Below are 21,303 nucleotides of genomic sequence, written 5' to 3'. Positions count from 1 at the left end.
TTTATGCCCAGCCCCAAGTGATTTAAATCTGAATATAATTCTAATCTCTGTAGAATTGTTTGGTACGCTAACGATCATAGCATTGAACAAAATGAACTTTAAGTACTTTTTTCAACTATTACATTTAAATGCATTTAAGCTAGGAATCTTTCAAGTAAAGGTTCTGTTTGGGAGTCTCCTCATCCTGTGAGGAGGACTTAAGAGCAGAATATCAATTTTGAAATCCCCAAATTTCACAAGGAGAGAATAGTTTCAAAATCATGAATCGACAACGTTCATAACCATCTCCAATATCCCCAATATAAAAAAGATTATAAAAAGTTTGAAGAAGGAAACATAAATTACCCCAAAGAAAAAGCTTTCTCTCCTGCAAACTTCGGGATATTAAAATGATTTTCTTTTTAATACCATAAATGTGCATCACGATGTCAGCAATTTGTCAGTGATGAAAAATTATGGATCCTACCACTACTGTAATATCAAACTTTGAAAAATCATATTCTGAGATGTTTAATAATAAAATTTAATAATACAACTTTGGATAAAAATGTTCAGGTTTTTAATTTCTCTCAGAAGTTTACTCTGTGAAGGTGGTATCTGGCTTTAGGTTAATAAATTAATACTTAGTCAATTTCACTTGCCCAAAATTTATGTTCAGTACATTTCTAAATCTGTTTTTAAGTTTGTTTTAGAAGGAGTAATTTCCGTTGTTTTTACTTTGAGAATGTTACCTTGTTAAATGTTTGCAAAATGGATCAGAGCAAAGAAAGATTAGAAACCAAGTAACATTTGTAGAAGAGACAGCAAGTGTTGATGAAGATGCAGAGAACAGTGGGGATGTATATTGGTACAACCATTATGGAAAATACTATGGAAGTTCCTCAAGAAATGAAAAATGGAGCTACTATATGATCCAAGATTCCCAGTTCTTGGTATACATCCAAAGGAATCACTATCCTTTTTTTTAAGATTTTTATTTTTTTTTAATTAATAAAATTTTTTTTATTTGTCAGAGAGAGAGAGAGGAATCACAGGCAGACAGAGTCAGAGGGAGAAGCAGGCTCCCCGCTGAGCAAGGAGCCCGATGTGGGACTCGATCTCAGGACGCTGGGATCATGACTTGAGCTGAAGGCAGCTGCTTAACCAATTGAGCCACCCAGGCATCCCCAAAGGAATCACTATCTTGAAGAGATATCTGTACTCTCAATGTTCATTACAGCATTATTCACAGTAGCCAAGATAAGGAAACCACAAGCTAAGTCTAATCAATGGATGAATGAATAAAGAAAATGTGTGATATAGAGATAGATAGATATAGGTATGTCACATTTATGTATGGCATTTGGGCATTATGCTAAGTGAAATAAGCCAGACAGAGAAAGATAAATACTGCATGGGATCGCTCATATGTAGAATCTTAAAAAAAGGCAGGGAGAGAGGTCATGGGTGGCTCAGTCTGTTAAGTGTCTACCTTCAGTTCAGGTCATGATCTCAGGGTCCTGGGACTGATCCCCAGGTCAGGCTCTCTGCTCAACAGGAAGCCTGCTTCTCCCTCTCCCTCTGTCCCTTCCCCCAGCTCGTGCTTGTGCTCTCTTTCTCTCAAATAAATAAAATCTCTCTCTCTCTCTCTCTCTCTTTTTGTTAAGGCAAATTCATAGAAACAAAGAATAGAATGGTCATTGCCAGGAGCTGGGAAGTAAGGAAATGGTGAGAAGTTAATAAAGGTATATAAACTACTTTATATACCCTTTCACAGCTTGGTGACTATAGTTAAATACACTATATCATACACTGGAATTTGCTGAGAGGAGATCTTAATGTGTTCTCAAAAGAAAAAAGAAAGGTAACAGTGTGAGATATTGGATGGATTAACTGACTTGATTGTGTGAATCATTTTTACCATGTATACATATATTAAGTCATCACATTGCCCATTTAAAATATAATTTTGTCAATTATCTCTCAATAAAGCTGGAAAAAGAAATCAAGTAACATTTAGGATGCTAAATAATCCCTGGGGGATTAAATAAGACTCTTCACTAGAATGACAGCAAGGTTGTTTTTATCATTCAGAATAATTTAGATTGCACTATGGTGAAATAGTCATGGAATTACAATGGTTTAAGATAAGTGTTTATTGCTTACTTCTGGGAAGTTCACTGCAGGCATCTTCATCGTGTTGGATCAGCATTCCATACTGTTTTGATTTTAGAGTACTTCAAAGTTAACATAGTCTTCACAATTTCCATTTCACTCACATTTCACTGGACAAAGGAAAGTCCCATGACTTCTAGAGGGTGGGAATAACTACCTCGTATGTATGGAAAAGGAAAAGAAGACGAAAATAGTGTGCAGTGTTTATGTCTATCAAACTACTTAGTGTACTGAAAAACTAGTAGTCAACTTAGTTTACTAACTTACTCGACTGTAGTTTGGCACCAGAAATGGTTGGTAAGGTATCATTCTCAGGGAAGATATGAAGTAGAGACGAGGTTGGATATATTTTGGGGGAACAAAAGGGGTGTTAAGCATAGTTCCAGAAATGCTGAAGGAACATCTACATAGTAACTATCATTAGGCATAGGAGTAGTAATTGGATTCTCCAAGAGAACATGTTTTTAAAAAGGAATACAGTGGAATAAAGTCAGATCTTGGAAAGTACATATGGGAAGCTGAAGGTAGAATGACTAGTGAGATCCAGAATAGTCCATAATTGTGAAAAGCCAAGGGAGGAAAGAGTTTTAGAAGAGTTAACTGTATTAGATGTATTAATTGGTGAAAAAGAAAATAAGAACCGATTTAACAATTAGGAGATATAAGTTAATTAAAAAAATGTGTTTTGAGTAGTTCGATTGGGCAGAACCTCAGTCACAGTAAATTGATAAAAATAATGAATAGAAAAAAAATAGTGCTTTGAGATTTTAGTGGTAAGCCACCAGTTTATTTTTTATTTTTTTATAAAGATTTTATTTATTTAATTGACAGAGAGATATCACAAGTAGGCAGAGAGGCAGACAGAGAGAGAGGAAGGGAAGCAGGCTTCCTGCTGAGCAGAGAGCCCGACGCGTGACTGGATCCCAGGACCCTGAGATCATGACCTGAGCTGAAGGCAGCGGCCTAACCCACTGAGCCATCAGCGGCCTAACCCACTGAGCCATCCAGGCGCCCCTAAGCCACCAGTTTAAAAAGTCAGGTTAGCTTAGTGAAATAAGTCAATCAGAGAAAGACAACTATCATATGATTTCCCTGATATGAGGACGTGGAGATGCAACATGGGGTTTGGGGGGTAGGAGAAGAATAAATGAAACAAGATGGGATTGGGAGGGAGACAAACCATAAGTGACTCTTAATCTCACAAAACAAACTGAGGGTTGCTGGGGGGAGGGAGGGTTGGGAGAGGGGGAGTGGGGTTATGGACATTGGGGAGGGTATGTGCTATGGTGAGTGCTGTGAAGTGTGTAAACCTGGCGATTCACAGACCTGTACCCCTGGGGATAAAAATACATAATATGTTTATAGAAAAAAAAAAAAAGTCAGGTTATGAAAGTAAAGAGTCAGCAGAACAGTACTAATCTGGCTCATATCTAAGGAGGAATTGTGGCTCTTTTCTGCCATGCCTGCTTACCCCCTCTCCACCCTGGAAACTGCAGTCAAAGATCTAGGGAAAAAATGGGGAGCAATATAGTTCAGATGTTGGATTGAGAAGAAATAATCAGAGGAACAGGATTTCAGAAAAGTTGAAACATGATGTTTGTCAAAGTTGCAGGAAAGTGGTTAACCTTGGAAAAGAAAAGACAGTTGTCTTCAGATATTGAAAATGAGAAGAAACAGGTAACAGTGAGAAAAGAAAATTTGTAAAGATTTGATCTAACTTTCTTCCTTAGCACTGTAGAATAGAAGTATTATTGTGTATCTAACAGTCTGGGTAGATAAAGCATCTGGCACTGATGAAGGGAGGATTCGATTAGGAAAACCAGTATAGGTCATGCACCCTTGAGCAACTGGAAAGAAATTTGAAGTTATCAAGTCAGGAGAATGAAAACAGTGAACAAGAAAACATTGTCAGGACAATGAAAACAGTGAACTAGCAATTTGGAAAAAGAGGTAGGAGGAAAGGTGCCGTGAATGCTTATTAGACCAGTGACACCAAATTTAAAATCTGCTATCTATTATTTGTTAGAAACTGTACTTAAGCTTTATTTCATTCACTTCATCATCTTAGCAACCCTGCAAAGTAGGTATTTTTATTCCCACTTGGATTCAGAGATGGTGAGCTGTAAGAGATGTATATGAGTCAAATCAGGGTTACATGAATGAATAAAGAACAGAGAACAATTTTAAAACTAAATCTGTTGTGGGGCAGTGGGTTACTCAGTCAGTTAAACGTCTGACTCTTGATTTCAGCTCAAGTCATGATCTCAAAATCCCGGGAAGAGCCCTACATAGGGCTCCATGCTCAGCTTGGAGTCTCCTTGAGATTCTCTCTCCCTCTGCTCTGCCTCCCACTCATGCACATGCATGCTCTCTCTCATTTCTAGAAATAAATAAATAAATATTAAACAACAACAACAACAACAAACTAAACCAAAGGTGTTCTGGCAAACCATTATTTCCCCCTGGATACACTGAGCATCCTAGGGCCCTCTATCCTTTTATCAAAATTTGAAAAAATATATTTAAGTAGAAATGGAATGGACACACAGGTCCCTACGTATCATGTGTGCATTTTTTCCCCTACAGGAATGTACTTGCCATTTCTCCCCATTCCCCAAAAAATATATATATGCAGATATTACATATCCTTGTAAATAAACTAAAACATATTAAAAAACAGCCAGCAGATCAACATCTCCATTTGCAGAAACCAAATAGCTAACAATTTAACATTATCTAAAAATCCTAGGAAGAACATATATTAAAATGTTAATACTTGTTATTTTTGGGTAGCGAATGTGAAATTTTATTTTGTTCATCTTATCCATTTTTCAGTGTTTTTCACATTTTCTACAATGAACCTATTATTTCTTTTAGCACCTGGTACTTGATATTCACTCATTTTGCATTCATTTTGCATATCTCCCCACAATAAATACCATACAATTCCATTTTACATTTTATATAACAAACAGCAGTAAATAAAAAGATTAAAAGTCACTGTCATCTGCATTATTAGATAGTTAGCAAATGAGTTTTCCCCTTGTTCTTAATTTGTAGTAACCACCCCAGTGTATTGTTTCTGTAGCTGTGCAGCCAGAGTCTGCCAGAGTCCCAGAGGGTCCCCAACCCTGCTTCATAAAACAAAACAAAACAAAACACGCACGAGACCTGAGATCTGTGGATCTCAGTTGTGGTTAGGGACAGACGAGGAACAGCACCCTCGACGACTGGCAACACATTTTCTGCGGGTATGCAGAGAGGCCTTGCCCAAGATCTGCCTGGGATTTTTCAACTCCTCTTTGGACGCTCCGGTTGCCTAGTTACGAGAACCCCCTCCCCGCCCCGCCCCCGCAGGGGAAGGGAGCCCGGCTCCTTCAGCCACTCAGCTGCCCCCACCACGGGCGGTCGCACGATGATTGGAGAAGTCTGTGGGCGGTGCTTGGGGTGGGCCTTTCGCGCCTGGGAGGAACGTCAGCACGTCGACGCGGGGATTTTCTCTCGCTGGGCTCCGCTAACCCTTTTCGGGTCTGTGTATCTGCATTTGGCCGGGCTGTACCTGGGCGAGGAGGCCGTTGTTCGCTCGCGGGTCCCTGGCACGGTTATCAGGGCTTGGTTTTGGGACTAGCCTCTTTGACCTCCCAACCGACTTCTCCGCTTCACAGGTGCCCGGGAGCGACTGCGGCCCCCCGGGGACTGTGCCCGGGGCAACCAGGGGCCCATTCTCGCTCGAGGCTCGGATGGGAGGCGGCGGGAGGTACGGCCTGGCATGTTCAGTCTGATGGCCAATTGCTGCAACTGGTTCAAGCGGTGGCGGGAGCCGGTCAGGTAAGCTGGAGCCGACTGGCTCCGTGCGGTCCTAGTGAGGAGGGACAGCTGCACCCCGAGGGACTGGTTGGGACGCACCTCTCCTCTGGGAAGAGTCTCAGGCCGCGGGGGATGTTTTTGCTCCCAATTTGATTTGTCCCCCGAGGAAAAGATAGGAGGATGTAGCTTTTTTGTGTAGTTGCGATTAAGTTCTTATTAGTGATGCTTACTGTTATTATTTAAATGGGTTCGAATTTCTTAAGAAGTTGTGGATTTTATGCGTGGAATTGGAAACTATACGTTGTGTATATTTCCTGTGACGCTAATTTAGTGGGATTTTTTTTTTTTAATAGAGAAGCATGGAATATAGCTTTCATAACATCCACACATTCCTTTCAAAAACACACAATGGCACACGTACACACTCATTCACTCACTGTTTTTGAGGACTTGGGTTTGAAATCTGGCTCCACTGCTTAATAAATTATATGATTTAACCACTTTTGGCCCCACCTTCATCATATATTAAATGTGGGGTGATAGTATCTATGCCTCAGGAGTGTTGTATTAAATGAGACTAGCTAATGGAGTGTTTTCTTAACTGTAATGTAGCTTCAGTTTTCATGTGGAATCTAGTTAAGCCTTTAATTAAGAGTCTGCTTCTTAACCTTTCATTTTGAAATGCTAGATGTATTAAGATTTAGCACCTGCTACTTGATATTCACCCATTTGTTGACAAAATACCATGTGCCAGGCACTATGCTAGGCAAGAGGCAGTAAAAATGATGCTTTTTAGGCTTAAACTATTTTGTTACTCCTGATAAATAATGTTGACTTTTTAATAGTTTTACTTTGGAATTAAGCCAAGGGTAAATTATAACAAAGTTTTGTTTTTCTTGTGATTTGATAAAGGTGTTGTTGTGCAGAGGAATACTACAGAGATGACATGTCTTTCTCAGTATCCAGCGTTGCATTATGTTGATAGTTTTATTACTCGTAGTGTTAACTTTGATCACTTGGTTATTGTTGTGTTTGCCAGATTTCTCAATATAGTGTTTTTGAGTCAAACAGATTCATGTCTGAATCCTAGGAATTTTGGCACTTTCCCCCTATGAAGTGTGGATGATCTTTGTCTTACAGCATTTTGAGAAAGAAAATTTATGCAAGTACTTGATGCTTTGCAGGTAGCACTTAGTAAGTCACACTTCTCATCTTAGGAGACACGTGCATATTGGTCACTTCCCCACCTCAATTCATTTTATACTTACCAGTATAGATTCCTTTCCCTTCCTCCCTTCCTGTGTTTGTGGAAGAACGGTTCATTTTCAAGGCTAATTCTGGTGGCTGTGTTCTTTAGTCCATTTTTTCCCATTTCTTGGTGAGCTTTAGTTGTTTAGCATTTTGCTAGAGATCACAAAGAAAACTTCTGGGTTACAAGAATAAACCTAACCTTTTATCCCAAAATTTATGGTTCAGTTTTATCAAAAGTACACGTTCTCTTTCTCTTTTGTCTTCTTTTGTCTTTTGTCTTTTGTCTCTTTTGTCTTCTATTTTTTCTTTAGAATGTAAACAGGCTCAAGCCTCTCTTACCTAAAAAAAACCCAAAATGAATGTTTCCTCTTGCTGCTGTAGCAAATTACTATTAACATAGTGACCTAAAACATCACAAATGTATTATCCCACTGTTCTGAGCTCAGAAGTCTAAAATGGGTCAGGAGAGTTGCATACCTTCTGGAGTCTCTAAGAGAGAATCTGTTTTCCTTTGCCCTTTCCAGCAAAAAAAAAGGGGGGAGGGATGTTGCCTATAGTCATTGGCTTGTGGCCCCCTTCTTCCATTTTCAAAGCCATAATGTAACATCTCTCTCTTCTGATCTTTTATCAGGACTTTTAAGAGTCCCTTTTATAAGGATTCTTGTATTTACCTCTGGTCTACCAGGGTACTCCCAAGATAAGCTCCCTATCCAAGATCCTTAACTTGTCTGGAAGATTCATTTTGCCATGTAAGGTAACATATTCACAGGTTTCAGTGATTAGGTTGTAGACGTATTTGGGAAGCCATTATTCTGTGTCTCCCATAATAAGCAACCCTCTGTCCCTGCAGCACTACCTTTCCCTCTCAGCCTTCACCCTAGACTAAACAGTTGGCAATAGATTACTGATACTTCAACTTCCTCTACTTTCATGCATTCCTTAACTTCTGCATTTGAAGACTTCTGCCCAGACCCTTTAATTCAGTTTTCTCACTATAGCAGATGTTGCCTGGTTATTAAATCCAGTGGATTCTTTTTTATCTCTTGGCCTCATTTGACACTTAAGATCTCTCTCTTCTTAAAATTGTCTGATTTATTTTTCCTGAATTTAAATTTTTTACCTTTCTGTTACCTTTTCTATCTCTTTTTGCCAGTTAGCCTTTTATCATCTCACTCTCAAGGCTTCCCCAGGGTTCTGTCTTCAATTCTCTTTTCTTCTGTATATTTTCCCTTTGTGGGAAGTTTCACCACATACAGTGACTTCAGTGGGCACTTAAACATTGACTTTCAAGTCGGTGTTTCCAGCACAAAGACTCATCTACTACTTGAAGATTTACATATCGCATTTCACAAGAATTCTCAGTCCCAACACATCCAGAATTGAGTTTATATCCTCTCTCATTTCCATGCCAAATTGCTTCAGCCTTCCTTTTACCCAAGTCAAGAAAATAAGTAATCCTAGATACCTGTTTGTGCTTTGATCTCTCAAATCATCAAGTCTTTTGGTTTGTATGGGCTTAATACCACTTACAGGTCTTACACTCTTTTAGCCTTTCCATATACACTGCTCTGTTTTAGATAAAATTTCTGTTATTTCCGTCCCACATTTCTTTGACAGGCTTTCCACTGTTCCCCTGTAATTAATTCTCTACACTGTTGTCAGTGATCTTTTTTCCTTTTTCCTCCTGTCCAAATTCCTCATGCCAGATTTGCCATATTTAAGTTCTCTAGTCCCTCCATTCCTCACCAAATGCTCTTCTTTTTTTGGTTGGCTGTTCCTAATCATTCCTCACATGTCAATTGGGAGATTCTCTTTCAGGAAGCTTTTTTTGAATTCCGTCTAGATTATTTACCTTTTCGTTGTAATTGCTTAGCATCTTGTATTTGTCTCTACTTACGCATGTATTGTAATGAGGTGTTTATTCATACAGTCCTGCAGAATAGCTTGTGGACAGGAGCTGTTGTTATTTAAAAATATTTAAAAGTAATGCATGTTTATTGTTATTTAAAGTGATGAATGTTTATGTAGAACACTGAAGACACAGTTAAGCAAAAAAGTGGCATATATTAGTAACCCGCTGTCTCACCCCCAAAGATTTATATTTTGGTGTAGAATCTCTTATAGAACTGTAAATTCTCTTTTTATTCGCTATTTTTCTGCATTACCAAAAGATCTCCATTGTAAGTCAAGTTAACCATCTGACACTATACTAAATTATTAAAATATTATTGACTATATTCCCTATGCTGTATATAACATCCCCATGGCTTATTTATTTCATAACTGGAAGTTTGTATCTCTTAATCCTCTTCACTTATTTCATCTCTCCCCTCTATGGTAACCAACAGTTTGTTTCCTATCTCTTAAGTTTCTTTCTATTTGGTTTGTGTTTGTTTTTTCAATTCCACGAGTAAATGAAAGTATATGGTATTTGCCTTTCCCTGACTTATTTCACTTAACATAATACCTTTAGGCCCATCCATGTTGTTGTAAATGGCAGGATTTCATTCTTTTTTTTTTTTTTTTGTGGCCAAATAATATTCCGTTGTATATCTATACACCACATCTTTATTCATCTATTGATGGACATTTAGGTTCCTTCCAGATCTTGGCTATTGTAAATAATGCCACAGTAAACATAGGGGTGCATGTATCTTTTCAAATTGCTATCTTTGTTTTCTTCCTTTAGATACCCAGAAGTGAATTACTGGATCGTATGGTAGTTCTATTTTTAAATTTTTGAGGAACCTCCAATCTCCATATGTTTTCCATAGTGGAAAATTTAAGTTCCCACTCACAGTGTACAGGATTCCCTTTTCTCTTCATCTGCACCAACACTTGTTATTTTTTGTCTTTTTGATAATAGCCAATCTGACTAGTGTGAGGTGGTATCTTAGAGTTTTGATTTGAATTTCCCTCATGATTAGTGACACTGAGCATCCTTTCATGTGCCTGTTGACCATCTCTGTTTTGTTTGGAAAAACTTTTGTTTGGGTCCTCTGCCCATTTTTTAATCAGGTTATTTTTTTGAGTTGTGTCAAGTTATATATTAAACTAAGTTTTATACATTTGGGACATTAGTCCTTTATTGGATGTATGCTTTGCAAATATCTTCTCTCATTCAGTAGGTTGCCTTTTTGTTCTGTTGATGGTTTCTGTGTAAATTTTTAAACAATAAAGAGATAATAGAGAGCTAATTTGAAGCTTCTTTTTATTTTTGCTTTAACATCTTTTTGCTTCATTACATGTTTTTCATGAACCATCTTTTTAAATAGTGTGTTGTATAGATTCACCAAAGTACGTTTAATCATTCCTGTTACTAAATATTTAGAAAATTAAAATTTTTTCACTATTATGAACAATGCTTGGCTGGGCACCCTCCTATAAATATTTTGGAAGTAGAATTTAAAATCAAATGATGATGAGATCAAATGAAAAAGTTTAAGGTATTTGTTATATATTACCAAATTGCTCTTCAGAAAGGCTTTCAAAAAACAAATCAACAATTATTTCTCCTACCAGAAGTGTATAAGAATGCCTTTTCCCCTCAAAAAAGTGAGAGTCACCACTTGTTTTTTTCAGGTTATAGGAGAAAATACTGTAGGCAGTTTCTATTTTTTTGATTCCTAGTAAAATTATTTTTTCCTTGGATTTTCATATTTCTTCTTATTGAATTTTCTGAGATTTTAAATGTATATAGTAGTAACCATTTCTCTGTGGTATATATTACAGATATTTTTCTCCCATTTGTTATGTTTGTAAATTTTTTATGGTGTTTGAAGCATAAACATTTAACAAATTTTTTATTCAAAGACACCATTCTTTTAGTGTAATAATTAGATTATATTCCATTATATGTCTCCAAGATTATATTCACCTATACTTTTACCTAATACTTTAATATTTTAATATTAACATTTAAAGCTATTGAAATTTACTCTGTGTATAGGGAACAGCATTTGTCCTGGACGTAGAACCCAAGCCATGGTGCTTAGTATATTCAGTACCTTGTAAGTAGGTCCTCACCCTTGCATATTATTATCTATATACTCTGAACTCCTATTATGTATGCCAGGTAGCATCTAGTTGATGGTATAGTACATATAAAATATGATAGAACATGCAAGAGTTGAAAGATGATTTCTAAGATTTTTAGCCAGAATAAAAGGCAGGATTTTATAAGACATATAATTTTACTGGGATCTTGAAGAAATTTTGTGCTTCCTAAGCTTTCCAAGGGCATGAATTCAGAAATGGCCCACCTAAGAGAAGCAGAAAATTAATATCGAGTTAAATGAGAAAAAAAATTGGCAACAAGAATAATGTTCTATTATAATTAAAAATAAAAATATTTTCTATTATTTAAAAAGAAAAATATAGTAAGTACTCATGTGCCTACTACCCAGATTTTACAAGTATTAACCTTTGGTTATCACATTTCATTTTCTAAAGAAATAGATAACAAATCTTTGAAGCTCCTTGCACCCTATTCATCTCCTACCATCCCTCCCTAGAGGTAACCACTAGCTGGGAGTAGTTTCTTGTCCATCTATGTTCTCCGATGTCATAATTCAGCTTATCAATACTTTACTTCAGATTTATTGATATATTGCTGTTCACTGTTGTCAGCTGTAAAAGAGACTGAGATGTTACTTAAGCACTGTGGGTTAATGCTTTTTGTACATCACTGTGGTGTCTGGTAAAAGCATACTGTGATAGATAGGGCATGTCATCTTTGCTATGAATTTTTTCAATTGGGAAACATTTAGCACCTTAATAGCCATCATTTTGGTTTAAATAAATATAACTGTAATTCCTAGACCATTTATAGAAATTGCTGAGTTTTTAATTTGTTAATTAAGCTGTACACACAGATTAGAAAGGATTATCTGATTGCTGTATGCAGAACTGGAATGTTTTACATTTCTTTTTAAACCCCTAGGGCTTCTTGTGTATTCTTAGTAAGAAGTTTAGAATTTTAGGATAAAAAGGGACCTAGAGACATTCTGATTCTACGCCTTTATATTTTAGAAATGAATAAATTGACATGAAGATTTTGACTTACGACTTCAGAACTAGCATATGACCCCAAGTTTGGTCCTCTTTCTATTTATTAATGGTCCATAAATTTAGATAGTGATTTTGATGTAATATTATCCTGGGCTCCACAATCTGAACTAAAATGTCAGAAAATAGTGCATTTGTACAATAAAATCACACCATAATTTTTTGAGGGTAAACTTTTTATTATACCAATTTTTTTGTGGTAGGTTTTTTTTCTCTCTCACACACATTTATCATTAAATAGTGTTCTCAAGTCTTTTTTCCTACATGTGTTTATGCTACTTTTTAAATTTAGAACTTGCTTTATGTAATTCTAAATATTTTCAGTAATACTCATTTGATGTGTTAAGTTTTTTTAGTGCTTTGGTGAAATAGTTTTTTTTTTTTTTTTAAGATTTTATTTTACTTATTTGAAACAGAGAGAGAACATCGGCCCAAGGAGAGGGGCAGAGAGAATGGAAGAGTGAAAAGCAGACTCTCCTCTGAGTAGGGAGCCCAATGTGGGGCTCGATCCCAGGAGCCTGGGATCGTGACCTGAGACAAAGGCAGCACCTAACTGACTGAACCGCCTAGGTGCCCCCAAAATAGATTTTTTTTTTTAGATTTTATTTATTTTTTTTGACAGACTGAAACACAGCAAGAGAGGGAACACAAGCAGGGGAGTGGGAGAGGAAGAAGCAGTCTCCCTGCTGAGTGAGAAGACTGTTGTGGGACTCTATCCCAGGCCCCTGGGATCATGACCTAAGCTGAAGGCAGACGCTTAATGACTAAGCCACCCAGCTGTTCAAAAATAGTTAATTTTTGACTTGCAACGTATTTTTGAAGTTAGAAATAGTTTTTATGTAGTTATCTCATTTGAAGCATTGTCTCCTTAGTTGACAAGTCAGGAAGTTTAGAATTGTAGATGTTCAAATGATTGCAATAATGTCACTCAATAAAAATTAATAATTCAATTTCTTTCTGAGTCTAAGTTCAAAACTCCGGTATTATGTTGCTTATATTCTGATATATCAAATCATATATCTATTATATAAAAAGAGACTCTGAGATCAAATGTATAAAAACAAGCTTTTGACCCTCTTAATCCCTACTTTTAATTTTTTTTAAGATTTTTATTTATTTATTTAACAGAGAAGAAATCACAAGCAGGCAGAGAGGCAGGCAGAGAGAGGCGGGGGAAGCAGGCTCCCTGCTGAGCAGAGAGCCCAATGTGGGGCTCAATCCCATGACCCTGAGACCATGACCTGAGCCGAAGGCAGAGGCTTAACCCACTGAGCCACCCAGGCGCCCCTAATTTTTTTTTTTTTTTAACTCAGAATTCTTTCACTTTTAAAAATCTTTCTCACTGTTAATTATTACCTTGAAACCTTGAGCACGTAAATGTTTTCAGAAAACTTAAGCCAGTTTGATGTAAGAAGATAGATAATTTTTTAAAAGGATTTTATTTATTTATTTGTCATAGAGAGAACACAAGCAGGGGGAGCAGCAGGCAGAGGGAGCAGCAGGCTCCCTGCTGAGTGAGGAGCTAGATGCAAGACTTGATCCAGGATCCTGGGATCATGACCTGAGCTGAAGGCAGACACTTAACCAACTGAGCCACCCAGGCATCCCAGAAGATAGATAATTTTAATTACATTCTCTAAGATTGAGCTGTCACTTTTATGTGAAGATTTATGTAAATTAAATCCATTGTAGTACTTTATCAACTGAAAATTATATATTTTAATTTTACTTAATATTTACTCAGCAAATGGGGGAGTTAGAAAATATATTATGCTATTTCATTCAGTAAAGATGCTTAATGTGTGCCCAGGACATTTGATGCTGGGGCTACAGAGTTGATTGACAAGTTCTAGTAGAGGACACTGTATGAGAAGTTGCATAAGAAAGTTATTATCTGTTTGCTGTGGTAGCAAAGAATCATCAGGAAGGACAGAAAAGATAAGGGGAGTACCTTGATTAGTAGGCCTGCTGAGGAGGGCAGAAGAGGAGGCTACAGAGTTTGGACTTAATTTTGTTTGAGGGTTTTGAGCAGAAAAATGCCATAGTTAGATTTTCGTCAATATCATGGTTATTGACAGCATGCTATTCATGCTATTCATGTTAGAGTACCTGTATTACATAATCTACTTTCTATTAGGTCCACGAACTGAGTTATGATTGTGATAGACCTAAATCTGTAAGGGAAACGTCATGATACTCTGATGAAAATGAGCCACACTACTTGGCTATCTGATGTATATCTGTGTGCACATATATATAAACGTTAGTAAATTATAGGCTAAACAAAATATTTCAATTTATCCTTTAAAATAATAATAATTATTACTGTTTTTACAAACCATTGTATTTAAACTTCCCATGGAAACTGTTCTTGACTAACTTTTTATGAGCACGTAGGGATGGGTAACTTGTACCTGCTCTACTTACAGGGATAATATGAATATAAATGATAGGGTAAAGTAGCTTTGAACTATTAAGACATACTGTATGAATTCAAAGCATTGGATATTGCAGGGTTTGGGAAAAGATGAGAGCATTTACTACTGACTTACTTAATTTGGGGCAATTACCAAAAAAATACTTTAATTTTACAAAACTTTGTAGTGTTTGATACTGTTTATCTCCTAAGCCTTCTGGATACTAGTCCCAGTGCTGCCATTTCTTTGGTCTCCTCATTTCTTTCTAACTACAGTTTTAAGGGTTTCTTCAGAGGTTCTCAGGGTTTCATGCCCCCCTCGCCCCTGGCTCTTCTCCTTCATATGTTCTCCCTCAGATCTTTCATCTGTTCTCATAGTTTTAATTAATTAATTAATATGTCTCATAAACCTAGGACAGATCTCTCCTTCAACTTCAGACTTCAGTGTGAGATGAGTGAGCACTGTCAACAGGTGTAAAACTGAACCCTTTCATTTTCTTCTGTAATCTGGTCCCTGCCTGTTCTGTGTTCTCATCTCATGGACTTCCTGTTTTGAATTTTATACTGTAATAAGAATAGCTGTTGGTTGAGCACTTATTTTTGTGGCACAGGCATTGAGCACTTTACTTGCATTGTCATATTTCATTTAACCACATCCCTGTGGGATGGATGTTATTATTAACTCATTTTACTGATAAAATTCTGAGATGTTAAATAACATAGCCCAGGTCATATAGCTTGGAAGTGGCAAATCTCGGACTTGAATACAGGTCTAATACCAAGCTTGTGGCTATTTATCAGATCGCACACGATCGCACACAATCCCTGTTACTTGTTACTAGAACAAACTTACTGTACATCTTAAAATACTGCCAAATGCTTTCCATCTCAGCCTTTCTAGTTTGATATATAATTAGTGACTGAGGGATAACTGTGATAAGAGTGAAGTGATCATTTTCAACTGCTGGGAAAGTCACATGATTAACTATTTGTTGATACTAGTTCCTAAGGTAGCAGTATATCAAGTTTACTTTAAACTCAGAGCGTAGTTCTGTTGTGTGGTGATTATGTGTGCGTCTGACAAGCATGTCTTTTTTTTTTTTTATAAGATTTTATTTATTTATTTGACATAGAAATCGCAAGTAGGCAGAGAGGCAGGCAGAGAGAGAGAGAGGAGGAAGCAGGCTCCCTGCCACGCAGAGAGCCCGATGCGGGACTCGATCCCAGGACCCTGAGATCATGACCTGAGCCGAAGGCAGAGGCTCAACCCCCTGAGCCACCCAGGTGCCCTACAAATGTATCCTTTTGTTTAAAGCTGCTCTACTGAGGTGTACTCTTAACCCCTAGCTTTAGCAACTCTAAACCCTGCCAGTTCTCCTCCCCTCCCTGGTGTAGTATCTTCTCAGGCAGTGTTCTCGGTCTGGAATCTCTTCATCTTACCATGTATCTTCACCTTCCTCTTGCTCGGCAAACTCTTCTGCTTTAACAGCTTAGCTGAGGCATTGCCTTGTGTAAGGAGCTTCCCTGACCTTCTGTATCTCTAGGCTGGATAAAGTCCTCTTGCTCTGTATTACTTTAATATCTTCTATATAGATGAGCATATTTAACTGTCATAGTGTCACAATGTATTAATATTAGTTCTTCTATTTATTATTATTGTCTCCTGCCACTATCATGTAAGTTTAGTAGGGAAGAATTTCTGTATCTGTTGTTTATTTTGTACTAATATTTGTTTATGTTTCAGTCACTCTCATTAGAAGATGAGTACTCTGAGATAGAAAACCATGTCTCAGTATTTTTGTGTCCTTAATGCCTATTGTCTGACCAAATGACTTGTTTTTATTGCTAGTATCAACTTTTCCAGATACTATAAATCTAAGCACGCTGTATATATATATTTTTTTCAGTTGAATGGTTAATGTATATATTTGATCAGTAATCATAAGGTTAAAAAAAGGTACAGAGTGTCTTCATGTCACTCATCCTTCTTTTGTCATAGGCACAGTCAACTGTTCCCAATCAGTGGTAATTTACCATATTTTAAATAGCTATAATGACATGTATATTTTAACATGTGTACATCTTCATTTTTTTTTTTTTGAAGATTTTATCTATTTATTTGACAGAGAGAGAGATCACAAGTAGGCAGAGAGGCAGGCAGAGAGAGGGGGGAAACAGGCTCCCTGTCACGCAGAGAGCCCGCTGCGGGACTCGATCCCAGGACCCTGAGACCATGACCTGAGCCGAAGGCAGAGGCCACTGAGCCACCCAGGCGCCCCTACACCTTCATTTTTTAAAGGGCATTTTGAGTGTTAGGTGAATGTTAACCTTTTAAATCCATTCTGTTCTGAATGGCTAAAATTAACAAGTCAGGAAATGACAGATGCTGGAGAGGATGTGGAGAAAGGGGAACCCTCCTCCACTGTTGGTGGGAATGCAAGCTGGTGCAACCACTCTGGAAAACAGCATGGAGGTTCCTCAAAATGTTGAGGACCCAGCAATTGCACTACTGGGTATTTACCCTAAAGATACAAACATAGTGATCCGAAGGGGCACGTGTACCCGAATGTTTATAGCAGCAATGTCTACAATAGCCAGACTATGGAAAGAACCTAGATGTCCATCAACAGATGAATGGATAAAGAAGAGGTGGTATATATACACAATGGAATACTATGCAGCCATCAAAAGAAATGAAATCTTGCCATTTGCGACGACGTGGATGGAACTAGAGCGTATCATGCTTAGTGAAATAAGTCAATCGGAGAAAGACAACTATCATATGATCCCCCTGATATGAGGACATGGAGAAGCAACATGGGGGGGTAGGGGGATAGGAGAAGAATAAATGAAACAAGATGGGATTGGGAGGGAGACAAACCATAAATGACTCTTAATCTCACAAAACAAACTGGGGGTTGCTGGGGGGAGGTGGGATTGGGAGAGGGGGAGCGGGCTATGGACATTGGGGAGGGGAGGCGAACCATAAGAGACTATGGACTCTGAAAAACAACCTGAGGGTTTTGAAGGGTCAGGGGTGGGAGGTTGGGGGAACAGGTGGTGGGTAATGGGGAGGGCACGTTTTGCATGGAGCACTGGGTGTTGTGCAAAAAGAATGAATACTGTTACGCTGAAAAAATAAATAAAATGGGAAAAAAAATCCATTCTGTTCTGAAAGTATAAATTTAATGTTTTGTTAATCAGACATTGCAGTAATTCATGCTGTGATTTTCATTTGTACTGTTAATGTTATGTTTATTCATTACGACTTTAATTTCCTCAAATATTTAATTAAAGTCATGTTTTCAAGTAATGGTGTATGATCTAAAAAATTAACTACTTTCAAGATTGTCAAAGTAAAAAAGAAATCCAGAGAGACTTATTTTGTGCTATTCTCAGCATAATTACAATTTTCCAATGTGTTATTTTCATGTTTGAAGGACTTTTTTGTTTGAACCTGTGGCTCAGTGGATTGAGCCTCTGCCTTCGGCTCAGGTCATGATCTCAGGGTCCTGGGATCGGGCCCCACATCGGGCTCTCTGCTCCGCGAGGAGCCTGCTTCCTCCTCTCTCTGCCTGCCTCTCTGCCTACTTGTGATCTCTGTCTGTCAAATAAATAAATAAAATCTTTAAAAAAAAAAAAAAAGTTTTTTAGGTAAAAAGCTAATACCCTTGGTAGCAAGCTTTAAGAGCAGTATTTCAAAATGTGTAATAGCAATTATTTAGAATATTTCTTTAGCTGGAATCTTGACAAGAATGGATGGAGAGAAAACAGAAGATGCAACCTGTGTGTGTAATAGAGAATGAGAGGCCATTTCCTTAAAAAAGTCTATTTGAGTTTTTTCACTTTGGCTCATAAGGCATAAGAAAACATCAGTTCCGTGATATTCCTAGGAACTGTTGACCTAGTTGCAGTTGGTCTTCGTTGACTTCTAGAGTAGGTATGGTTGCCTGCCATTTCTTCCTGTGGCTGTCTGTGCTTTCCCATGTAAACAGTAATCACACATACCTATCTAACACCTGTTTTCTTGTTCTCAGGTAGGCTAGGAATTGTGGATGTTTTGTTTGCTGCTACAAAAATAAATATTTTTAGGATAAAGGAATCAAATAAGCATAATTGGGCATTTTGTTCTCCAGTAGTAATTGTTTTGGTTCATGATCATGTTTGAAGCATGGTAGATCTTTAAATACATTATAAATTTTCAAACGGCAATTGAATTAGTTTTAATATTATTTTAATCTAATTCATTGTATATCTAGGAATTTGAGTTACCTAAAATATTATATAAATGCTACATTGTTCATTTCTTTTGGATAGACATTTACTATATTTTGCTTAGGAAATTATTTTGCACGTAAATCTTTTTTTTTTTTTTTTTAAAGATTTTATTTATTTGAGAGAGAGAGAGAGCACAAGCAGGAGAGTAGCAGAGAGAGAGGGAGATGCAGGCTTCCTGCTGAGCAGGGACCCTGATTCAGGGCTCAATCCCAGGACCCCAGGATGATGACCTGAGCCAAAAGCAGATAGATGCTTAACCAACTGAGCCACCTAGGCACCATATAGTTTGTACTTAAATCTTATTTGATATTTAGTAGTTGTGAATTCTTCAAACAAAATAATAATGTTGTACTCCAGAATATTGCACTGCTTCCTTAAGAAGTAAACTCTTATTTTTCACAGTTGATAATACAGGTGTAATTTCTATATGCATAGAAGTATCCAGAACTCACATACTATGTCAGCTCTTTAAATTCATAATCTGTCATGGTTCTCTTTGGCATTCCCACTGACCCTCCACTGGCTGACTAGGGTTGGGGTATGGCAATGCTGCTAATTGTGGCTTACTTTATTTTTGCACTGATTCAAGCTTAGATATACTTCCATTTATTCCATTATGGTGGGTAGTTAAAACTTTTAGAAGACTATGGCTCCTGGATGAAAAAAGAAATTAATATGGAGAGTAAATCAACTTCATTCACAAAAGCCAAAGTCCTCACCTACGAGGCCGTCCATGATCTGGCCTCTGGTGCATTTCTGACTCCTGTTCTTCCCTATTCCATTCTCCCTAGGTTTTACCACATTGGCGTGCATGCTGATAGTAGAACATTCCTGCGTGCCCTCACATTAGTGCCTTTGTCCTAGATATTCTCTCTTGACCCAGATATTTGCACGACTAACTCCTTCCTTCAAGGGCTTGCTCCGATTTTACCTTCTCAGTGAGACCTGAGCATCTCACCAGACATAAAACTGCAACCCAGCTCCCATCCCTACTGCTGCCTCCTTCTAGCCATCTTTACTGTATATTCTTTTTTCATAGTATGTAACCACCTTCCAACATAGTTATTATGTGCTTAGTTCTTTTATTTATTAATGTATTACTTATAATATTAATAAATAAATATTTATTCATTCCGGCCAGCTAACATGTATGTTTAGTAAGGGAAGAATTTCTGTATCTGTTTTTGTTTGTTTTTTTGTTGTAGTAGGTACTTTAATAAACAGGGATATCTTAAGTACCTAGAACACTGGTGTCTAGTATACAGAAGATGATCAGTTAACTATTTGTTTAATAAATGACCAGTTTGGTTTTTGCAAGACCAAGTTTGTTTTTCCTCAGTGTATGACCCATAACTGGACTGCCTTACGCCTTCAACTCTGTCCTTTGTTTTTGTTATATGGATCCTTCGACTACATCCGGAATAAAACAAAAACAAACAGATCCAAGATCCAAGAGAGTCAGAGCTAGAGAGAAAAAAGAAGACCCCTTTTTAACATCTAAGTTTTGTGTGTGTTTTTTTTTTAACCCTTTATGGGATGATTGTTAGTGTAGATTGACTTGGCAGAAACCCGTAAGAATGTGGCCCCATGGCTTTAACATGACACCCATATTATGCTGTGGCTTTCTCTCTCTATTCCCAAATCTCTGGTTTTAATGAATGGTCTTACCTCTTATATGTATGATGGCTCAGCCTAAAACAGAAATGAGCTCTAGTGGGGGACTGTATTGCCAAGATAATAGGACTGTTATAATAGGTTTGTTCCTTTATACCTATCCCCTGTTTAAGAAATTTCTAGGTGTTAAGTGATTTAGGTTCTGGTTCTGACTCTGTAAGCAACTCATTGTCTTACAACTCTGGGCTTATGTTTCTTCAACTGTAAAATTGAACTAGACTTTTTTCCCCCCCTGATTATGTGAAGTTTAGCTATATCGTCAAAAAGATTTTAAGTTTTATAATTGTAGGAACCCTCTTTCAAAATATGTTAGCACTTAAGTTAATAATCATGTTATGAAAGTGTATTTAAGATTTATACTTGATGAGGTGCTAGATATCTAAAAACAGAGGTGAGCACACCCAGTAGTGCCTAGAACCTAACAAAAATTGTTTTCTTATGTATTTCACAAGAAAAAATAGATTCATGGTAATTCTTAGAATTCAGTTAACTAGAAAATTGAATCTTTCACCATGATAAATAACTCATGTTAGAATCCTTCTCTCTCTCTTCTTTCTCTTTTCCTATTCTTTCTCTACCTTTTGCCCAATCTCTTGTACAGTTTTCCTTTCTGTTTTTTCTTTTTTGCTGATAGAACTGAAGGATGACACTTTAAA

General features: G+C 37.3%; 1 protein-coding gene across 4 annotated transcripts in view; it reads left to right on the top strand.

Moving 5' to 3' along the window:
• Positions 1–5,850: 5,850 nt before the first annotated feature.
• Positions 5,851–21,303, top strand: part of ARL13B (ADP ribosylation factor like GTPase 13B) — a 68,526-nt gene continuing 53,073 nt past the window's right edge. For 2 of the 4 annotated variants that reach the window (XM_046003347.1, XM_046003346.1), the window contains exon 1: positions 5,851–5,982. In XM_046003347.1, the coding sequence (XP_045859303.1) occupies positions 5,924–5,982 (59 nt within the window). In that variant the 5' untranslated portion in view covers positions 5,851–5,923. The remainder of the gene's footprint in view (positions 5,983–21,303) is intronic. The other 2 variants (XM_046003348.1, XM_046003350.1) reach the window with 2 other exon arrangements.

This window comes from Meles meles, chromosome 4, assembly GCF_922984935.1.
Source record: "Meles meles chromosome 4, mMelMel3.1 paternal haplotype, whole genome shotgun sequence".
Classification (NCBI taxonomy): Eukaryota; Metazoa; Chordata; class Mammalia; order Carnivora; family Mustelidae; genus Meles; species Meles meles.
This window is presented reverse-complemented; position numbering and strand designations above follow the sequence as displayed.